A 20,793-nucleotide genomic window follows, 5' to 3' on the forward strand; every position below is an offset into this window, starting at 1 on the left:
CGACTCCACACAGTTGCGGTGTAGCTGGCGATGGCGGCGGCCGGCGGAGGCAGCAGAGGATATGCGTGAGAGAGGGAGGGAGATTTTGAAAGAGAGAAATGTGTTTGGGGGAGGGGTTGGGGGGGGGGGGTTTCAGAAGTTTGAAAAAGTGGGAGAAGTGGGAGAGGGGGAGTTAGTGGGAAAAATGAGAAGTTTTTTTTAACAGGGGCATTTTGGACAATTTACCAATTTTGAGGGGTCTGAATAGAAGTCGGGGGGTCTGAATAACAATTCCCTAACTATATATGTGATGGTGACCAAAGTCAAACTTATCCAAACTTTTCATAACAAAAGGGAAATGGATACAAGAGAAAACAGAAGTAATGACTTGCATGCTTGATTGTATTCTTCAATACACACCACTACTCCACAAGTTTATGCCCCTTAATTAAAAAAATTGACACTTCTCAAATTCTTTCAATACACACCACACAAGTCTTTTGATTTTTGATAATTTTAAACGATCCCCGTCAACAGTGACTCAATTACCCACGCAACTTCTCTGCCATGCTATTTTCAATTCCGCGCCGTGCCATTTCCAACATTGTTTATTTCGTTCTTAAAGTTGTGGAATTCTTTTATCCCTAAGTGCTTTCTTAATTTTGTCAGATGAACTTCGCATTGATTTGTCCAACCAAATCTGATTCTAAAAGGATTCAACTTTGTGTTATTTTCTTCTTGTCCTTTGCACCAAGTAGAGTTAATTATATTACTAATTATGCATTATGATTTAGCTCACCCAATAGGCTGGTTAATTAATTTGACAATCCATTTTATATATGCACTTGTTTTGGTAGTTAATAGTTACATGTATCTGTTGTGTGGGTCACCAATGAGTGAGCCCACTTGGATACATTTAAAAGAAAAAATAAAAAGGAATTGAAGAATTTGGACGGTGCTTATGGGGTAAATAGCTAACTTGGTCCCTGAAAGTGTACGCCGCCTTCAACTTCATCCCTAAACTTTCAAAATGACGCCCGTGGTCCCTGAATGTGCAAAATCTCCTTCATCAGCAATCCCTGGGTTAAAAACAGCTGACGGCGTTAACGGATGTGTGACTTCGATTTTTTTTTTTTTTTGTCAAAGTTGAAGCTTATGTGGCATTTGACTCTTGAGGAAATTTTAAAAGTTTCAATTTAGTCCTGGATCTGAAAAAATTCTTTCTCTCCACCATCTTCCTCTACCTCTCCCCACCACCATCACTCTCTCTCCATCTCCATCTTCTTCATCCTTCTTCTTCTTCCCACCCTCATCTCCTCCCTCTCATGCTCTGACGCTCTCCCTCACCCCAACCCTTTCTCCCTTCCAAAAACCAAAATCCTTCAACTCAAAATCACAAAACCAAAAAACCCACAAACCCACCCTCACCTATTGAAAATCCATCGCAACCCACAAACTTAGGATTGTGTTTTTTCACTTTTGGTTTCTGAATAATAAGGAGGATTGACTTGTGCTGGTGAAAACTTGTTGAGGTGATTTGTCTGCAACTTTGCATGGTAACTGAATGAATTTTGTTTCATTATCTGAGCAAAGTAAATTGGAAAACTGACAACTATGTGCATATGATGTTGAGTGATTGATGTTCATACTTGATGCTTTGATTTCCTGGTAATTATTCTTGTGTATTATGTGAGCATGAATGAAACATCATTATTTTGTGATCTAGAGTCTCGTAATTGGTGGAGCATGAATTTTGAGTGATTGAGGAGGGTTATTCATTGGATTATGGCGATTGGTTACATATGTTAGGATTATCCAGGAAAATGAGGCAGATTGGAATATTTTCCGTGTTTAGTTCTTTTGAATTTGTAATATGCAAGAGATGGGCATGTTATAGGAATCAAATTCTTCTTTGCAAGAGAGAGGGAGGGGGATGAGGGTGGGAAGAAGAAGATGGAGATGGAGACAGGGTGATGGTGGTGGGGAGAGGTAGAGGAAGATGGGTGAGAGAAAGAATTTTTTTCAGATCTAGGGACTAAATTGAAGTTCTTAAAACTTTCCCAACAGTCAAATGTCACACAAGCTTCAACTTTGATAAAAAAAAAATTTCAAGTCACACTTCTGTTAACGGCGTCAGCTTTTTTTTAACTCAGGGACCCCTGATGAAGGAGATTTGACACATCCAAGGACCACGGGCGTCATTTTAAAAGTTTAGGGACGAAGTTGAAGTCGGTGAACACATTCAGGGACCAAGTTGGCTATTTACCCGTGCTTATATGGTGTTTAGGGATAAAGTTGAGCCCAACATCTCAGAGGACAACAGTATCCCATAAAGTGGGAAGCAATACTAGTGGGTTTAGGTGCATGCTTTCTACATTGTCAGGATTAGTTTTCTATTCTTGTTAATCTAATAATATGGTAATGTGGGAAATGTGATCGTGCTCTGTCTTTTTAAATTACAGTTATCCTCTGAGATGTTGGGCTCAACTTTATCGAAATCCCCAGGCCACTATTTGTTTATTTAACATGTGATAATTACTGATAACATGTTGTCATTATCCCTTCTTTGATGTCAATGTTAGACAGCGTTAATTTATATGTAGTGAAGTAATTAATTTGAAGTGCCAGAAGGGATGTCAACTAAAACAGAAACCCCACGCATCACTTTTCATCTTCACTAACATACAACATCTCTACTCTAATGGTTATACGTACTCATAGTCTTAAATCATAGAATCATAGAGTACTAGGAATGTTGCGTGTAGACATCTAGATATTAAAGACAACATGATTAAAACAAGTCATAAAGGATGTGTTTGGATCTGGGTTTCTGAGACTCATAGCTAGTCACAATTATTTTAGTTTTAATTTACAATGGGATAAGATTGGTCCCATAATTCAATTATCTCAACAAATTAAAGCTATTTGGGCATGTGAATATGATTTATCTTAGTCCTCATGAGCAATGTGACTTGGTGACGCAAACATTTTTTGGCGGAATCATAAGAAATGCAACGTCAAATAAATATGAAAGACTACAATCACTTATTTTAAAACACATGACTTAATTTCTACAATCTCAGTTTTTAATTAAGGGTACTCAAAATGCAATTAAACCTACAATTTAATAGTTTTGTGAGATTTTCTTTTTATTTCCAAAATATCTTTACAATCGACCGTTCCTTTACCCTCATATAATTAGGCACGAAGGGAGTATGAAATAGATGGCTATTGTCTTAATTTTTTTTTAAAGGTTCAGTCATTTGCATTACAGCATTAGAGTCGGAAAGTATTGACAAAAGAATGTTCCAATTTACAAGGAAAAACAAAACTCTTATTTTGGTCGACATGAGAAATCCTAAAAGTAGTAGTTGCATACCCTACGGCCTACACTCCTCCACCTTGACCTGAACTAGTTGTTTGCCGTCTTCTTATGAACTTGCCAAATGTTTTTGAAAACCATGAAAGTGAAACAGCACTAAATTCCATGTCAAACCCATTTTTCCATTATTTAAAAAACTCATTTACAGAAAAAAGAAAAAGATGATATATTAATAATGTAAAGTTTTTTTACACCGTAAACCAATAATATTTCAAGAATGTGTCACGTTAATTAATGAAATTAAATTAAATTAATATTTCAAGAATATGCCACGTTAATCTGATTGGTTGATAGTGTAAAAAAATCATATAAATTAAACTCTTAAATTTATACTATAAAGTTGTCAGCTTTATAGTATATACCATATCATTATGAAGTTCTAGACTTTATCAAATTTATTAACACTTACACACCCAAACCCAATTAAATTCCACGATCACAGCTTCCAAATCTTGAGAACAAAAAGTAGCACATTCTTTCAGCTCCAACTTGTATTTTCTCATCTCTCTATATTTCTTCTTCTTCAAGTATTGCTTCTATATTCATCTTAATTGTCTCATCCATTCTTAACAGAGATGAAGCAAAAGCCACCACACGATCAACAGGTGCTGTTTTTCTCTTTCTCTCTCTCTCTCTCTCTCTGATGGCTTGTTGTTGTTGCTATGTTTAGTGGTGTTATTGGGATTTGTTGATTTTGGGGGAAATGAGGAAAATTGCAGAGAACATGGGCTGAAATCTGTTGTTTCGGTTGGTCATGCATACAGCTCTTCTGGGCGAGAGTGGTCATGCGCAAATGGCTCAACATGCGGACCAACGAGTCTGATTACAGTGCTGATCCTGAGGATGATGATGATGATGAAAGTGATTCAGACAATGAAGGTGAGTCATGGGTGATTGGTTGTGTTTGTTCATTCTAGTGTGTGTGTTTTTCATTTTGGAAGATTGGGGAAGTGGGATTCTGTGGATTTTGTTAATTTCATTAGAATTGAGAAATTTGAGAATTTAGGTGAATGTCAATTGTAAACTGGTTTGATAAGCCAAAATTGAGATTTTTCTGGGTATTACAGGCTGTGTTTGATTTTCTCTTTTTGTGTTTTGGCTGTTGAAGTCTCACTGTAAGCTTGGTGTGTTATGCAGAGTGGGGAAGACAGTCGCGGTTTATGGTCAACAGAGGTGGTGAAGCTCCACTTGAATCAAATGGTGACTTTTTCCAGACATGAAGCTCTAAACTGTTTTACTATGAACTGCAAAGTTTTATTCATTTTCTCTTACATATCTTCAAAGATTGCATAAGGCTTTTCAGTGGATGCCAGAATGTTAGATCTATTTAGTTCTGATACTAGGATTTGTTGTTGCTTACTTGTCAGTTTGGACAATTCCTCCAGTAGCAAGCTGTCAGAAATAATAATTACATGATTTTCCCACTAACCGATCCCACACTGGGAAAATACTTAAATGCTTTAGATGCTGTTATTGTTTAACATTATTCATGTCATGAGACTATCTCCCGCCTTCGTTGAAAATAGCCCATAACAAAAAATCATATAGCTTCCTGCAGAAATTAACAGCTCCATGAGTATCCAGTTCTAACTCTTATTATTAGCAGTTTCTCATTTTTCATCTATGATGTAAATGGTGAAGGTTTAGTATATTGCTTTTCTTTATTGGCTCTGTACATTAGTCTGAACTTTTATTGAATTACAGATTTTGTTCCAAGGTTAAGGAGACAAAAGTCATCAACTTATAGATCTCAGTATATAAACACGAAGGATTTGAGGTGAGGCACTACTTTCATGTTTCTTTAGTAGGCAAGAGCAGACAACATTGCAATGATTTGAAAGTTTGAAAAGAACAATTTATTGGGAGTATTGCTCAAGCCTCTCATATCTGGATTCTGATGTATATAAGCTTCGTAGGGTATGTGCTGGAACATGGAATGTTGGAGGTGAACTTCCACCTGATGACCTAGATATTGATGAATGGCTTGGTGTCAGTGAACCAGCTGACATCTATGTCCTCGGGTAAGTTCTTGATTGATTTGATTTTTACTTGATCATACTTCTCATAGTACATAATGATGAGATGATAATTGTCATATGAACAGTGTTACTTATTCATTATGTTAAGCTGGTCTTGGTATATTTGTTGATGAATTCTCGGGCCAAGTCATAAATCTGATGCCATGCTGTTATCACTTTTAGAAAATGTTTTACTATAATTCTATTTCATGTACATCTAGATTCATCTGATAGGTTTGACTAAAAGAATGTTTTACCCTTGCAGTCTTCAAGAGATTGTACCCTTGAATCCTGGTAACATATTTGGTGCAGAAGATACTGGTCCTGTTCAAAAATGGGAGAATATTATTCGGGAAGCACTTGATAGAGTTCGACCTACAGCATCAAGGATAAAATGCTTCAGTGACCCTCCATCTCCATCAAAATTTAAGCCATCAGATGATATCCCAGATATAGAAGATGAATTATTATTTGAAAGTGATAGTGATGTTGGCGAGGAAATCCATCCTTTGGTTGAAGAACAGACTATTTGTGATGGAGGTACAAATGGATTAACCACAGGTAAAATCGTGAAAGCCAATTTATTGGCTTCCAATGCCACTGATACTGCCAACTCTCGTATTCCGGTTAACATTGATTTACGGAGACAGTTTTCTTTTCCAAAGAGGTTTGATAGGCTACAAGTTTCATCAGAAAATATGGATACATCATTTTCCCAACAGACCACTAAATTAACCAGAATGCTAAGTGGGTCTGAAAGAATTGGTTTGAGCTGGCCAGAGCCTCCGCTACATCTTCTATCCCAGCGTGTTTTGGAGAGACCAACTTCTTTTAAATCAGTCAAATCCTTTAAATCATCGAAGTCATTTAAAACATATAGTTCTTTCAAGTCAATTATGGATGAAATACCAGTAATAGGTTTTCTTCCTGAAGTTGATCTTGAAGCTTTAATGAAGCGGAAAAGAAGATCATCATATGTAAGGATTGTGAGCAAGCAGATGGTTGGAATTTTCATCACCGTATGGGTTCGTCGGAGCTTGCGCAAACATATTCAGAATTTAAAGGTTTCAACTGTTGGTGTCGGTCTTATGGGCTATATTGGTAACAAGGTATTTTCCCTTTTTCCAGAGTATTCTTTTTCTCCCTCAGTTCTTAAGCCTTTGGTGTTCTCTTACATGTTCCCTCTATCTTTCAAGAACTGAAATACTCTAATTCTTTATCTTAGTTCCACAAAAGCTCGGTGTGCAGATTATTTTTCCTTTTTGCTCCTCCTCTAGCCCATCTTTGGTTGGCTGATATTTGGTTTGATCTTTAATTACTGATCTTGATATCATTTTCTGTTTTCTTGAACGGCATGATTATCATCTCTTAACTTGTAACAAATCGATGGCCCATTCTGGTGCTTTCATGATGAAAATATTGTCCCTGCATCATACATTAAGTTGGTTTCCTCTTTATCTTTCTACCTTCACCTATTCAAAACTCTTGAAAGGGGTTAATACCCCTCTTCAAACCTAGATAGCCCCATAAAAAGAAGTATTTATTTTGATTTATCTAAATTGGTATACATTGCCTACCAGTTAACCCGCCAGTTAGCTTTAACTTTTAACATAATTTCTTGTCATGATGGTATTGATTCTGTTTAGTTCACCGTGACATTTTGAACGTGATTGATTTTACTACTTTTGATATTAATATTGAGTAGAGTGACCATCTGATGAATATTATTTTTGCATCAGCTTAAAACAATCTCTTTTCCATTTTCCAGGGATCAGTATCTGTCAGCATGTCCATATATCAGACGCTTTTTTGTTTTGTATGCAGTCACCTTACATCTGGTGAAAAAGAAGGAGATGATCTTAAAAGAAATGCTGATGTTCATGAAATTCATCGTAGAACACATTTTCAATCACTCTCTTATATTGGACTTCCCAAAACAATCCTGGATCATGAGTGAGTGCAAGCTTTAACAACCCTGACAAACTGACATGTTACTTTACACCCTTGTTAAAACTGCTAGACATTTTTAACACTATATTTACCTGATGCACTGACGTTCCTGGTCATTGGTTTATTCATCTTTTAGCTTAATTATTAGTTATGATATTTTTATAGGTTTTTTAAATTTTTCTGTCTTTGAGTTATATTGTGCCTGAAAACTGTTTATGGTGAGAAATAGGGGGATGACATGGAATGAGATGGTTGCTGATATTTTGAAAATTAGAACACAAGGATACTATTGATGAATTATCTGGATCTGGTTAGGTCTTGTCAGACTAAAATGAAGCACGTTTACTCTGATGATAGTAGGAAGATATGAGATGTGCTAAATTGACTTCAGCTGGGCTCCCAGTGTGTGTAATTTGTAACCTATATTCATAAGAACTGTAACAAGAGCAAACTGCCATTATTTGCTACTCACTAACAAACTACTGTTCTTTATCAATTAGTTTGGTTTTTCCATAACATGCTCTCTTTACTGCAATTTAGTAGCCTTAAGTTGTATTTAGCTTTTGGGAAAGATAATCTAGATAATGGATTTTATTATCTATGACTCCATAATGGTGTGTCAATGGTTTTCTACACGGGTGACTAGCTTGTTGGCTAGTAGGTTGTATTCAAATAAGCCTTACACTAGTATTAATACTTACATGAGAGCCACTGAGGAACTCATATAAACCCTTGATGGTGGAGGTTTCTTGAACCTTACAATTTGTAATATAAATGTACTCTCATGGTATAGAGGCATGGACAAGGCTGGGTAAAATGTTACAAAGGGCTATTTGAATTTTCAAAGAAGGCCAATATTCCTACAAGGCACTTGTCTAGCCCCAAGTGGCAAGTACTGTGGCATGCTTATATATTATTTAAGAGCAACTGTTTGTATTTTTTTCACTAGTGTTTCAGAAATTACATTTTTGTGTTATTTTGGAGTCAATTCTTTATCTCTGGTATGCTCATGCAAACTTTGACACCCTCACCTTTCAGATATCTCATAATTTCATCACCCTATTATTTCATACTATTAATATCTCAGACTCTCAGTATGGATTTCGAACTACTACTCGATTTAAATAATAGTAAAGAAATATGTGCACAAAGAAGTGAAAAGGAAAATAAATCCAACAAGTCCTATGTTTAGAGATTATTTGCTTTTGCTGTATAGTTATAAATAAATATGTGGTCATAATTATTATTGTCTTCTTCATAGATCACATTGATATAACTGAGTTGGTTTTCTGTTTGGAGCCCCAAAATCAAAACCATATTGAGGCAAAAGCTACAAGAGAGAAGCTTTTGTCTAGACCACAATTTGGGCTTTCCACTTTCCATATGCAAAACATAACACACATTAATATAGTATGACTTTCATGAACATAAGGCGTCATTCTAGCAATCTGCAGCATTCGTAGTTGCTGGTAATTCGGCCTTTCTGGTCAGGCAGAGAGACGCGAATCTTTATTCTGTCATTCTTACCGTGTACGTTGATTTTGTGGGTTTCTTGTGTTATCTGATGAGGATCATAGAAATGAGGATGTTGTAATGGATAAGTGTTGATATCATCAGGATGAATAATGTTATGAATGAGTGAATTAGAAAGGTTTGGTTGGCTCCTTGGCTTCTATAGAGGAGATTGTGATGGAAAACTATTCTGAATGGTTTGGTTGTCTAAGATGACAACCTACCCACAGGTCCCATAAGATTTATTGCTGCTTTTTTTTATGTGTATTTCTTTTTCTGTTTGGTTTTTGTTCTCTCAACATTCTCGTCTAGTTATTTACTTATCTATTGCTCTAACCTTCTGATAGGAACAGTGCGCATGAACAGTGAACCCCATAGGACAGTTTCTTGTTTGGGTTAGTTGTCACTTGTCAGTTATTTTAATGGTTGAGTTAGTTATGTTATGTCGGTTATTTCTGGTAGAGTTAGCAGTTATGTTAAGTTACTTACTAGAAACTGAATGTTGGGCAGTTATATAAGAAGTGTTAGACATGGTAGAGAAGTTAGAGAATTATGTATTTGGGCATTAGGGAAACACTGGCTCTCGAACACCAGAAAACAATAGAGATTTCATAACCAATTTTTCTTGTCTTAAACAATGTGTTTTCTCACGTTTAATGAAGATTTATAATTCCTAATGTCTAAATCCTTATAAAGTTAATTTCCACTCCTATATGTACCTATTATTGATTATTGTTTGATTTAGGTGTCAATAATTTAATCTAACTAAATGAGAAGAGTATCTGATATGACCAAATAATTCAATACTCCTAATGCATTTTGTATGTTTAAAATGATTGGAAAGAATTGCAAGCCACAGGTTGGTGAGTTTGTAATTCAGTCACTCATGTTTCATTTGCTTGGTTGGAGGACTTTTAGCTTCCTTCTATTTTCCTGCAACTCTATGTATTAATGTTCAGTGTTTTACAATCACTTAATCAATTTTCATTTTTCTGCAGAAGGATAATTTGGTTGGGTGATCTGAATTACCGAATCAACTTATCAAATGTGGAAACAAGAGCTCTCGTCTCAAAAAAACAGTGGTCAAAATTGATTGAGAAAGACCAGGTACTACAAAAACTCTTGCATAACATTTAGTATGTACTGTACAAGAACATTCATTGGGAGTCTATGGTGTTTTCTAACCTGGTTGGGTTCAAGCCAACTTAGAGTCGTTTATTTTTGTTAAAAAAAGTTCCGGGAACACTTTTAGACCCCTTTATCTCTTGCTTGTGAGGAGCAATAAGTAAAATTTTTGCAAACCTGTGTCTCCATTCAAATGTTTTTGTCTTTTAATTTCATACTAAATTAATGAGTCATTAATACTATTATTTAAGTGCATTAGTTGAATTATAATTGTAGTTATGTAGTAATTGTAAATTTTTAATAGAAGAGATTTGTTAGGAATGTTAATATGAACTTGCTAGATACAAAATGTAGTAGTGAACATAAATATGCACCTGGTTGCACAATTTATTTGTGGCAATAAGTTGTTAGTTTCACTACTCACCTAGTAATAAATTTCAAAGCTTCAGTATAGAAGTTCATTTCAGTTTATTCTAGTTGGTGAATCTTTTTGTTTCTTTCTAAATCAGGAAATTTTATCTATAGAAACGAGAAAGTGATTAAATCAATAATAGAATATGAATGACAACTTGTCTATATATATTCAAATGAAAATTTTCAAAATACTGTTACACTTTCACCCTTTTATATTTATCTTGACAAATGAATTAAACGGTGTATATTATGTAATGCTATGTAAACTACAAAAAACTGATACAAATCATGTTAATTAGTATTTTGTCCAAATCAATGTCCCTGCTAATTGGAAGTCTCAAATTTTCTTTCAGAAAATATCTATTTCATGACTTTTGTTTATTGCCCTTGGAGTCAGGTTTAGTTTTATGCTAAAAAAATTATTGGCATTTTATATTTCCTATCTTACTGTTGTTTTTGTTTGAGAAATTTTTTATGAAACAAATGGTACTGCAATTTGATCGCTTTTTTATACAATTTTGAGGATGGTAATGTTTGACTTTAATTTTTTGGTTAAGAATTCTTCATACCTTAGTGTAGACACATATCTTCGACCAGTAATATTCTATCCAAAAGAACTTTTGTATGTTATACGTATTTTTCATTACCTTCAACCAGTAATATCCTTCATAATTTTTGTAGGTTTAGAATCCTTTCTGTACATGTATATAATCTCTAGAAACACTATGGTATCTCTTTATTCATGTCGTATATGATTTGTTAATCAAATTCTTTCTAACTGGACCAAGTTGGATTATGTAACTATTCATTTTAGTTCCACACTTGATGAAATGTGAAAAAACCCTGCTTCAAAAAGTGAACTCAAGTTTAAAAGTCAAAATTGATTTTGTATTGTGACAGCTTATACGAGAACTCAGAAGTGGTGTATTTGGAGGATGGTCAGAAGGCATATTAAACTTCCCACCAACTTATAAATATGAGGTTAATTCCGATAAGTACTATGGAGATGATCCCAAGGTTGGGAAGCGTGCACCAGCATGGTAGGCTTTTATTTAACCTGGGATTATGCTTTGGTGTTTGCAAATCCTGATTTTGATTTGTCTATTTTCTACTCCCTCTGTTCCTATATATAAGTCACAAATACCTGATTCTCTTAGATTAAGAAAATTAGTTACTCGCATTAAATTTGTAAAACAATTTATTAACTTTCCTAGATTACTCTTATTTAATTTTCTATGAATTTCTCTCACTAGGTTAATTGTCTAAAACCTCATCATCTCTTTCATAATAATTATGAGGATAAGTTTGGAAAAAAATATTTAATGCTTCCTAGATATTAGAAAGTGACTTATATTTAGGAACAATTTTTTTTCACAAAAAGTGACTTATAATAACGAACAGAAGGAGTAAAAAACTATTTTTTCTCATGTTCTTTAATTTGTCATGAATATCTGATTTAATTATTTTGTGTAGCCATGTACATTCTTTTTTGTTCTTTATATATGGTAGGAAATAGTGGATTGGGCGAGACCCCTGGGGCCCTCGCCCAGGGATGCTTGCCTCAGGGCGACATGAGAGCCAGGGAATTGGGCCTCCCTCGAGAGGCCCAACCGGCCCACTGAAGGCGGTAAGGGGCGCCAGGCCCAACCCCTAGCCTATAAATAGGGGGCGGTTACCAATTGTAAGGGACTCTTAGCTCATTTACTAAATAACAAACTTGAAATTCTGTTACACTCTCTCTAAGTGGTTATACGCTCTCTCTCTAGATTCTCTCATTGCAATCCTTTCACTCTAGGTACTATACCTTCTTTCTATGTTCTTGGCTGGAACAAATAGCTTTGGAGGTAGAGTTATGCCTAACTTGAATTCTAATATGGTATTAGAGCCAATCCTAAATCTGTTATTGGGCAAACCATACATGAGTCATGTGTAGATGTCCAGTCGTGTATACTTCATGCTCCCTATGTCCAGCCTGGGAGTGAAGGGGTGTTAAGGTTGTACATTTACTAGAGATATGGCAAAAAATGTCCTTGTATATGTTATGGTAATGCTCACACCTGACTACCTGAGCTATCTTTTGGGGTAAAATTGGACCTAGCATGAGTTCTAATACTTTTTGTGTGTTGAATTCACATAAATTATAATAGTAAAAATAGGATGTTATAGATCATATATCTATTGTAGGAAACGATTCAAATGACTCAAGCTTTCTTGGTATGAGATAAGATCTTATACATATTAACTATTTTTGCCCAAATTCCATAACTTTTTCCCCTAATATTTTACTTGAAAGTTGAAACTAGGCATAGAGCAGATTTGATCCCTATATTTTTAAAGTTTATAATAGGTCTGTAATTTCAAAACTATTAATCAGGTCACCGTGAAAAGTACTGTTTTAAGTTTTTTATAAATGACCGGATTCCGGCCTTTATAGGGGCGAAAGAAGAAAATTTTAAAACTTTATGTAGCCCAAAAAAATTGTAATTGAGTCCTTATACTTTGTGCTGTAATGATAGTTAGTGGAAATTTGACAATTATACATAGCAAGAACTAAAACTTATCCAAGATACGACATTTGTAAGCTTCAGACAGATAGAAATTAGAATCTTAGGAGTCCCAACAAACGTGGAAATAAAATCTTTTGGAATTGCATATAGAACTTGTGCCAGTCAAAGTCCAGGACAGAAAGGGAAGTCATCAATTAGTAGGAAAGTACTCGTATGATAGGCAGCAGGTTTAGAAGCCACACACTTTTAGAGAAGTCACTGTTGGAAGAACAATCAAATGCCCAACGTGTTGATCCTTTCCGGAGATCTTCAACAAGTGAGCTCTTACTCCAGTATAAGATCTTCCCGAAATTTGTCATTTGATCATGGCTAAGAAGTCAACATTCTAGATACAATGAAGTGTTTCATTTGATGGCATTTGGGACTTGGATTTCTAGTTAGAAAGTAGGATGGTGCAAATTACTCTATGATGAAATTGTGCCAAGCATAGGTTTAATAAGATACTAGGGAGGCTTATGCAAAGGGTCTTGCTTGATACTCTTGGAAAATTTTGAATGTTGTCAAGTTTTGGCTTTCTTCGGAAGAGTTTATTTAAACTTTATAACCTACATATAAGATCTTTTGAGCTTTTTTTCATAAGTGGTTTAGATTAGCTTAATAATAAACACTCATACCTACTTGTAAGTTATTTTGAGCTTATTTCAATACATTTCTATAATAAGCGATGAATAATCGCTTATGTGTGAAGTGTTTAATGCCATATGCGCTCTTAATATCTTAGTTACCAAATTGGGTTAATTGGCGTGTTGAATTATTTATGTTCTTAAACTTGACTTCATGGCATTAGAACTTAGAAGTTAAAACTACTGTTGTCTGTTAAATGTTTTTTATTATAAATTTTCTCAACTTTATATTCACTTTTCAGGTGTGATCGTATTCTTTCATATGGCAAGGGGATGAGGTTACTGAGTTACAGAAGGTCTGAGCTCAAACTGTCTGATCACAGACCCGTGAGCGCCACATATGTGGTCGAGGTTGAGACGTTCTCTCCGAGGAAGCTACAGCGAGCCCTGACTTTTACTGATGCGGAGATCGAAAATGAAGCAAATTTAGGTATCTGGAATTAGCTTCTTAATTAGAACAGGTGAGTATCTTCATATACCATACATAATAAGCTTGCCTTCCATGTTTGAATGGATTATTCTTACTGTCAAGAGACAAGAGTCAATATATTTTTCAACTGCTATGACTTGCATCAATCAACTCTTGTTACTCACGATTTGTTGAGAAGTCTCACATTGAGTAGAAATATGGCCAAATAAGTGTTTATAAAGGGCAGAGCAACCCTCACCACTAAGTTAGCTTCTTGGGTAGAGTTAGGTTTAACACATTCTAACACGACTATCAACCAACTTGAAAGTAGGAGAAATTGTATTATTACTTCTTAATCAGAATACAAAGGGTAATTACATTATATAGAAGAAGACTAATCCTAAATAAGGAAATAACTAATTATGTACACAATCTCCTAATAAGAGAATAAATCTCCTAATACTGAATATAATCTTCTAATAATAATTCTTATATTAATTCCTTATTTACAACACCCCCCCTCAAGCTGGTGAATGAATATCTATCATTCCCAGCTTGCAAGTAAGCTCTCGAAACCGCTCCAAGGGAAGTCCTTTGGTGAGCACATCAGCCAACTGAAGTCCTGAGGGGACATACTGTGTAGATATTAGACCACTATCCAATTTCTCTTTGATGAAGTGCCGGTCTATCTCTATGTGCTTTGTTCTGTCGTGTTGGACTGGATTATGAGCAATACTAATGGCAGATTTATTATCACAGAAGAGTCTCATGGGAGCTTCATACTTTATTTTCAAATCATCCAGTATGATCTTCATCCACAACAGTTCACAAACTCCTTGAGCCATGGCTCTAAACTCTGCCTCTGCGCTTGATCTGGCAACTACATTCTGCTTCTTGCTCCTCCATGTAACTAAATTTCCACCCAAGAACATACAATATCCTGTAGTGGATCTCCTGTCAACAATTGACCCTGCATAATCTGCATCAGTATAAACCTCCATAGACAACTGCTCACTCTTCTTGAACAGCAGACCTCTCCCTGGACTTGTCTTCAGATACTGCAAGATTCTATCCACAGCCTGTAAGTGTCTCTCCTGTGGGTCATGCATGAATTGACTGACAACACTAACAGGATAAGCTATGTCAGGCCTAGTGTGAGATAGATAAATGAGCTTCCCCACAAGTCTCTGATATTGAGCCTTATCAACCCTAAGGTCCTCCTCACTACTTCCAATCTTGTGGTTTTGCTCTATAGGCACTCCAATGGGCTTACAACCCAATTTACCAGTCTCTTTGAGAAGATCAAGGACATACTTTCTTTGAGATATGAAAATCCCTTGCTTCGAGTATGCCACCTCCATACCTAGGAAATATTTCAGTTTTTCAAGATCCTTCATTTCAAATTGGGCTGCCAACTGTTTCCTCAGATTCTGCTTCTCAAGTTCATCATTACCTGCAATGATCATATCGTCTACATAGACTAACAGAAGAGTGAGTTTACCATTTTGAGTATGTTTGATAAAGAGGGTATGATCACCTTGGCTTTGTTTATAACCCAGAGACACCATAGCATTAGTGAATCTCCCAAACCAAGCTCGAGGTGACTGTTTGAGCCCATATAGGGCCTTCTTCAGTTTGCACACCTTATTTCTTCCTGAAGTAGGGTCATACCCCGGTGGAATCTCCATATACACCTCTTCCTCCAAATCTCCATGCAAGAAAGCATTTTTAACATCAAACTGTTGCAACTCCCAATCAAAATGAGCTGCTAAGGAAAGAATGATCCTTACAGTGTTCATTTTTGCTACCGGAGCAAATGTCTCTTCATAATCAATTCCATAGGTCTGGGTGTATCCCTTTGCAACTAGCCTCGCCTTATACCTGTCAAGTGTGCCATCAGATCGGTACTTCACGGTATAAATCCACCTGCAACCTACTGTCCTCTTGTCATTTGGCTTCTCAACAATCTCCCAAGTTCCATTTTTGTCCAGTGCATGCATCTCTTCATTCATGGCTTGAATCCAGTTCTTATCTTTTAATGCTTCTTGTACTGATGTAGGGACTCTAATAGAGTCAATAGCTGAAATAAAACTCTGATGCTGCACAGAAAGATTTTGAGTAGACACAAACTGGGATATAGGGTACTTGGCACAAGAACGTTTTCCTTTTCGTAAGGCAATAGGTAAGTCATCAAGGTTATGCTCATAGGAATTACTAGGCTCAGGGTTCGCAACACTTACCTCAGGATCAGACGATTGGACTTGTTGTTGGATCAGGACGGGTTTTACTGTCCGCTGGTACTTTATCCTGAACCTGTCAACATTATTCTTATCTGGTACTACTTCAGAACCATTGTCATCATTCTCATCTGGTACTAGTTCAGGACCATTGTCATCATTCTGATTTGGTACTAGTTCAGGACCATTGTTATCATCATCACTGTCCTCAGTGATAGGAATAGAGGAAGGCATCAAGGGATCCTGTAGAAGAGGAATAACAGACAATTCTGGAGACTCAACTTCCTGAGTATTCCCCCCCTGAAGCTGAGGATTGGGATAAAAAGACTCTGATTCTTGAAAAGTAACATCCATGGATATATAGACACGACGACTAGGAGGATGATAACACTTGTAGCCCTTTTTATCTGAGGCATATCCTATAAAGATGCACTTAATAGCCCGAGGATCTAACTTACCCCGATGATGACCGTGAACATGGACAAAGGCGGAACAACCAAATACACGACTTTGAAGACCTGACTTAATGGGCACAGACGGAAAGAAGCTAGTCATAACCTGCACAGGACTAACATTAGATAAAACCCTAGAAGGTAACCTATTAATTAAATAAGCAGCAGTCAAGACAGCTTCCCCCCAATAAAACTTAGGAACATTCATTTGAAAGAGTAAAGCTCGAGTGATTTCAAGAAGATGACGATTTTTCCTTTCAGCAACCCCATTTTGTTGTGGGGTGTCAACACAAGTCAACTCATGAACCACACCATTTTTTGTAAGAAATTCAGAAAAATTCTTGTTAACATACTCTTTCCCATTGTCTGACCTTAACCTCTTAATAGGTTTCCCAAACTGTGTTCTAATCATGTGGAAAAAGTTAACAAATAATTGAAACACCTCAGACTTATCTTTCATAAGAAAAACCCATGTAATCCGAGTACAATCATCAATAAAAGTAACAAACCATTTTGCACCAGAAACATTAGAAATGGACGAAGGTCCCCACACATCAGAGTGAACAAGATCAAAAGGTTGAGCACATTTATTATTACTAGGAAGAAAAGTTGAACGATGATGCTTAGAAAACTGACAAACATCACAATGAAAAGATTCGACTAACACTTTTGAAAATAAATGGGGAAACATGGTCCTTAGAATACTAAAAGGAGGATGCCCAAGACGCTTGTGTCGCAACCATATTTGAGAAGTATTCCAGGACTCTGAACTCGTCTGATGACACTTGCTTTCCTCGTGCCGCAGACAGTATAACCCGTCATGTTCCTTAGCAATCCCAATTATCTGTCCCGTGGCAAGATCCTGAAAAACACCATGTGAGTGGAAAAAGGTTACAGCACAGTTCAAGTCTCGAGTGAGTTTATGGATGGACAAAAGATTGTTAGAAAGCTTTGGGACATGAAGCACATGCTTTAAGGGAAGAGATGGACTAAGGTGAATGTTACCACATCCCGTAATCTGGTTTTGGGATCCATTAGCAACAGTGATATAGTGTTTTTCAGGGTAAGTGGAATAAGAAGATAAATGTGAGGGGTGAGGTGTCATATGATCTGTAGCACCAGAGTCAATAATCCAGTCATTTTCAGTACTCAAAGCATTAAGAGATAAGAAGGTAGAACTCTTACCAGTCATTGTGAGAGAACAAGAACCAGAGGGCTTACTCAATGAGTCCATAAAAGCTCTCAGACGCTCCAATTCTGCTTTGCTAAGGCTAGGGACATCTTCTACTGGTGGTACAGGTGGGACTTCACCATCATTTTCCATGTCAGAAGTTGTGTGATTTGCACGCCTCTGCGGAGCACCTTTGGACCCCCTCATACGTCTAAGGACGTTTTCCCTTCCATAAAGTTTGAAACAGTACTCTTTGGTGTGACCAGACCTCTTACAGTAAGTGCAACGATCATCACGGTTGAAGAGATCATCACGGTTGAAGCGATCATCACGGTTGGGGCGATCATCACGGTTAGGGTGTCCGGAAGAGGTGGATCCTTTTATGGGACCCTTTCCAGAGGCTAAGGCTGAACCATCAACTGATTTGTCTTCCACCATCACTGTCCTCCTAGTTTCTTCACCACGAACTATAAAGAACACCTCTGAGAGAGAAGGGAGTTGCTCTTTACCCAAAACTTGGACCCGAATCGGATCAAATTCAGAGTTAAGCCCAGAGAGAAACTTAAAGATTCGCGCTTTTTCAATAAATTTATTCAATGTTGTGGAGTCAGCATCACACTTCATCTTCAGATTTTGATACTGATCTAATTCAATCCATAGACCATTCAAGGTCCCATAGTAATCTGTCACGGAGAGAGTTCCTTGCTTAGAATTGAAAACTTTATTTTCCAATTCATAACAAGCTGAGAGATCTTGTTTCTTAGAATATGCCTGTGCCAGATTATTCCAAATCTCCTTAGCAGTAGGGAAAAACATATAATTCCGGCTAATTTCCGGAATCATGGAGTACCAAAACCAGGTCATAATAAGAGAATTCTCTTCACGCCATGTGTCATATTGTGGATCAGTTTCAGCAGGGGCTTTTTCTTCAATATAACTGATTTTCTTGCGACTTATGAGAGTGTGACGGATGAGCTCAGACCATTGGAGGTAGTTGCGCCCATCCAAGCGAAAGGAACCTTGTAATACCGGGAGATCTTTGTGGGTCAAAGGTGGAAGAGAGACTTTCACTCCAGAAGTGAGTTTCTCCTTAGGTATGGGAATCTCGTCTCCAGACATACTGAGAGATGTTACTGTAGAAGGGAAACAAGAGGAAAAATAACAGAAACAGAGAAGATTGCACTCTCCTTGAATGGAAGAACCAAAGGCTTCTCAAGAAAAAACACCAACAAAGTGAGGAAACGACCCTCAGAACAAGACCAAAAGGCACGGGGAACCCTCTCTGTGCAATCGGAGTAACGAACAGAGGATGGCAGGCCGGTGATGAAGAACACAGGCCTCCAAACGGTATAAGCCAACAGTGGCAAAACAGGAAACGTTACCAGATAAAAGGGCCGTAATAAGACGCCTAGGGTTTTTTCCGCAGAAGCAGAACTCCCAAGATCGGGAGCTCTGATACCAACTTGAAAGTAGGAGAAATTGTATTATTACTTCTTAATCAGAATACAAAGGGTAATTACATTATATAGAAGAAGACTAATCCTAAATAAGGAAATAACTAATTATGTACACAATCTCCTAATAAGAGAATAAATCTCCTAATACTGAATATAATCTTCTAATAATAATTCTTATATTAATTCCTTATTTATTTACAACATGAAGCAAATTTAGGTATCTGGAATTAGCTTCTTAATTAGAACAGGTGAGTATCTTCATATACCATACATAATAAGCTTGCCTTCCATGTTTGAATGGATTATTCTTACTGTCAAGAGACAAGAGTCAATATATTTTTCAACTGCTATGACTTGCATCAATCAACTCTTGTTACTCACGATTTGTTGAGAAGTCTCACATTGAGTAGAAATATGGCCAAATAAGTGTTTATAAAGGGCAGAGCAACCCTCACCACTAAGTTAGCTTCTTGGGTAGAGTTAGGTTTAACACATTCTAACACGACTATCAACTTCATATATGAAACATCTTGGAAATCATGCTCTTGATGTATACGTGTCCTATTTTCTGGTGCAGGAATACATCACAAGTTTTGAGTTGTAAAGGAGGTCAAGTATTTGCAGAGTTTCAAGTAGTAGCAGCGGCGGTAGCTGCTGGCTGCTGCAACTTCTAACACTCACATTTGCTACTACAAGATATTAAAATTCTTTCATTTGTTTTTTCTCTTCTAATTTTTCACGTAAATATATGTAGAGGAAATAACCTATGATTTGTCTTGGAGGGACTTTACCAATAGGATCAAGAGCTAGTGTTTGATTGCTTCTATCATGTATATGTGTGGTTTCTGTGATTGAGGCGTGTATTGTATGTAATGTAATCAATGTAATTAAAGGTATATTTAGTTAAGATGGTTTTGATTGTCCAATGTCTCCTGCTCATTGTTGTCAAATAGCGGCGTAGCGCTCTGAGGGCCACTGCTATCTGATATGACATAGCTAGATTTTTGGCTTTTTGCTATTTTCCGCGATTAACAACACTGCTCCTGCTTTTAATGTTACTCCTTGATCTTTGATCAACAGCAATAAAATACAGATTTGCTAAAATTTGAATACATTGAGAAATACCCATCTACATTTCTTTTCTTTTTTTACTGTATCTTTCTTTTACAGTTAAGTCTGTTTAGAATCATGGAGGCAGTGGTGGTAATAAAATCTGTTCTTATTGTGGTAAGCTTAGGCATACAATAGAAACATGCTACCGAAAGCATGTAGAATAGTTACACCAGTGTTATCAATTGAAATATAGAATTAAATTCATATTGATACATAATACATTTATATTGGCACTTGAATTTAAATTTATCTGCTTTACTACTTGATATTATAATTCATATAAATTTTACCTAATAAATAACTCTCAAACTTTTGGATAAATTTCCTTTTCTGGAGACTAATATGACCAATTAGTGGTAAAACAAATTGTGTTTCTGGCATAAC

General features: G+C 36.4%; 1 protein-coding gene across 7 annotated transcripts; it reads left to right on the forward strand.

Annotated features, from left to right (window-relative positions):
* Positions 1–1,170: 1,170 nt before the first annotated feature.
* Positions 1,171–20,222, forward strand: LOC130738031 (type IV inositol polyphosphate 5-phosphatase 3-like). 7 transcript variants are annotated; one of them, XM_057589922.1, is made up of 12 exons: positions 1,171–1,535; positions 3,935–3,966; positions 4,081–4,240; positions 4,499–4,561; positions 5,066–5,138; positions 5,278–5,382; positions 5,645–6,488; positions 7,148–7,332; positions 9,840–9,948; positions 11,281–11,420; positions 13,813–14,031; positions 19,874–20,222. In XM_057589922.1, the coding sequence occupies exons 2-11, from the start codon at positions 3,937–3,939 to the stop codon at positions 14,012–14,014; spliced, it is 1,911 nt and encodes a 636-aa protein (XP_057445905.1). In that variant the 5' UTR covers positions 1,171–1,535; positions 3,935–3,936; the 3' UTR covers positions 14,015–14,031; positions 19,874–20,222. The 7 variants fall into 7 exon arrangements, with proteins under 7 accessions (XP_057445905.1, XP_057445906.1, XP_057445909.1 ...); XM_057589923.1 differs by having other exon boundaries at positions 1,171–1,511; XM_057589926.1 differs by having other exon boundaries at positions 1,172–1,535; positions 4,126–4,240.
* The last annotated feature ends 571 nt before the right edge of the window (positions 20,223–20,793 follow it).

The sequence above is a fragment of the Lotus japonicus genome, chromosome 2 (assembly GCF_012489685.1).
Source record: "Lotus japonicus ecotype B-129 chromosome 2, LjGifu_v1.2".
NCBI classification, from domain to species: domain Eukaryota; kingdom Viridiplantae; phylum Streptophyta; class Magnoliopsida; order Fabales; family Fabaceae; genus Lotus; species Lotus japonicus.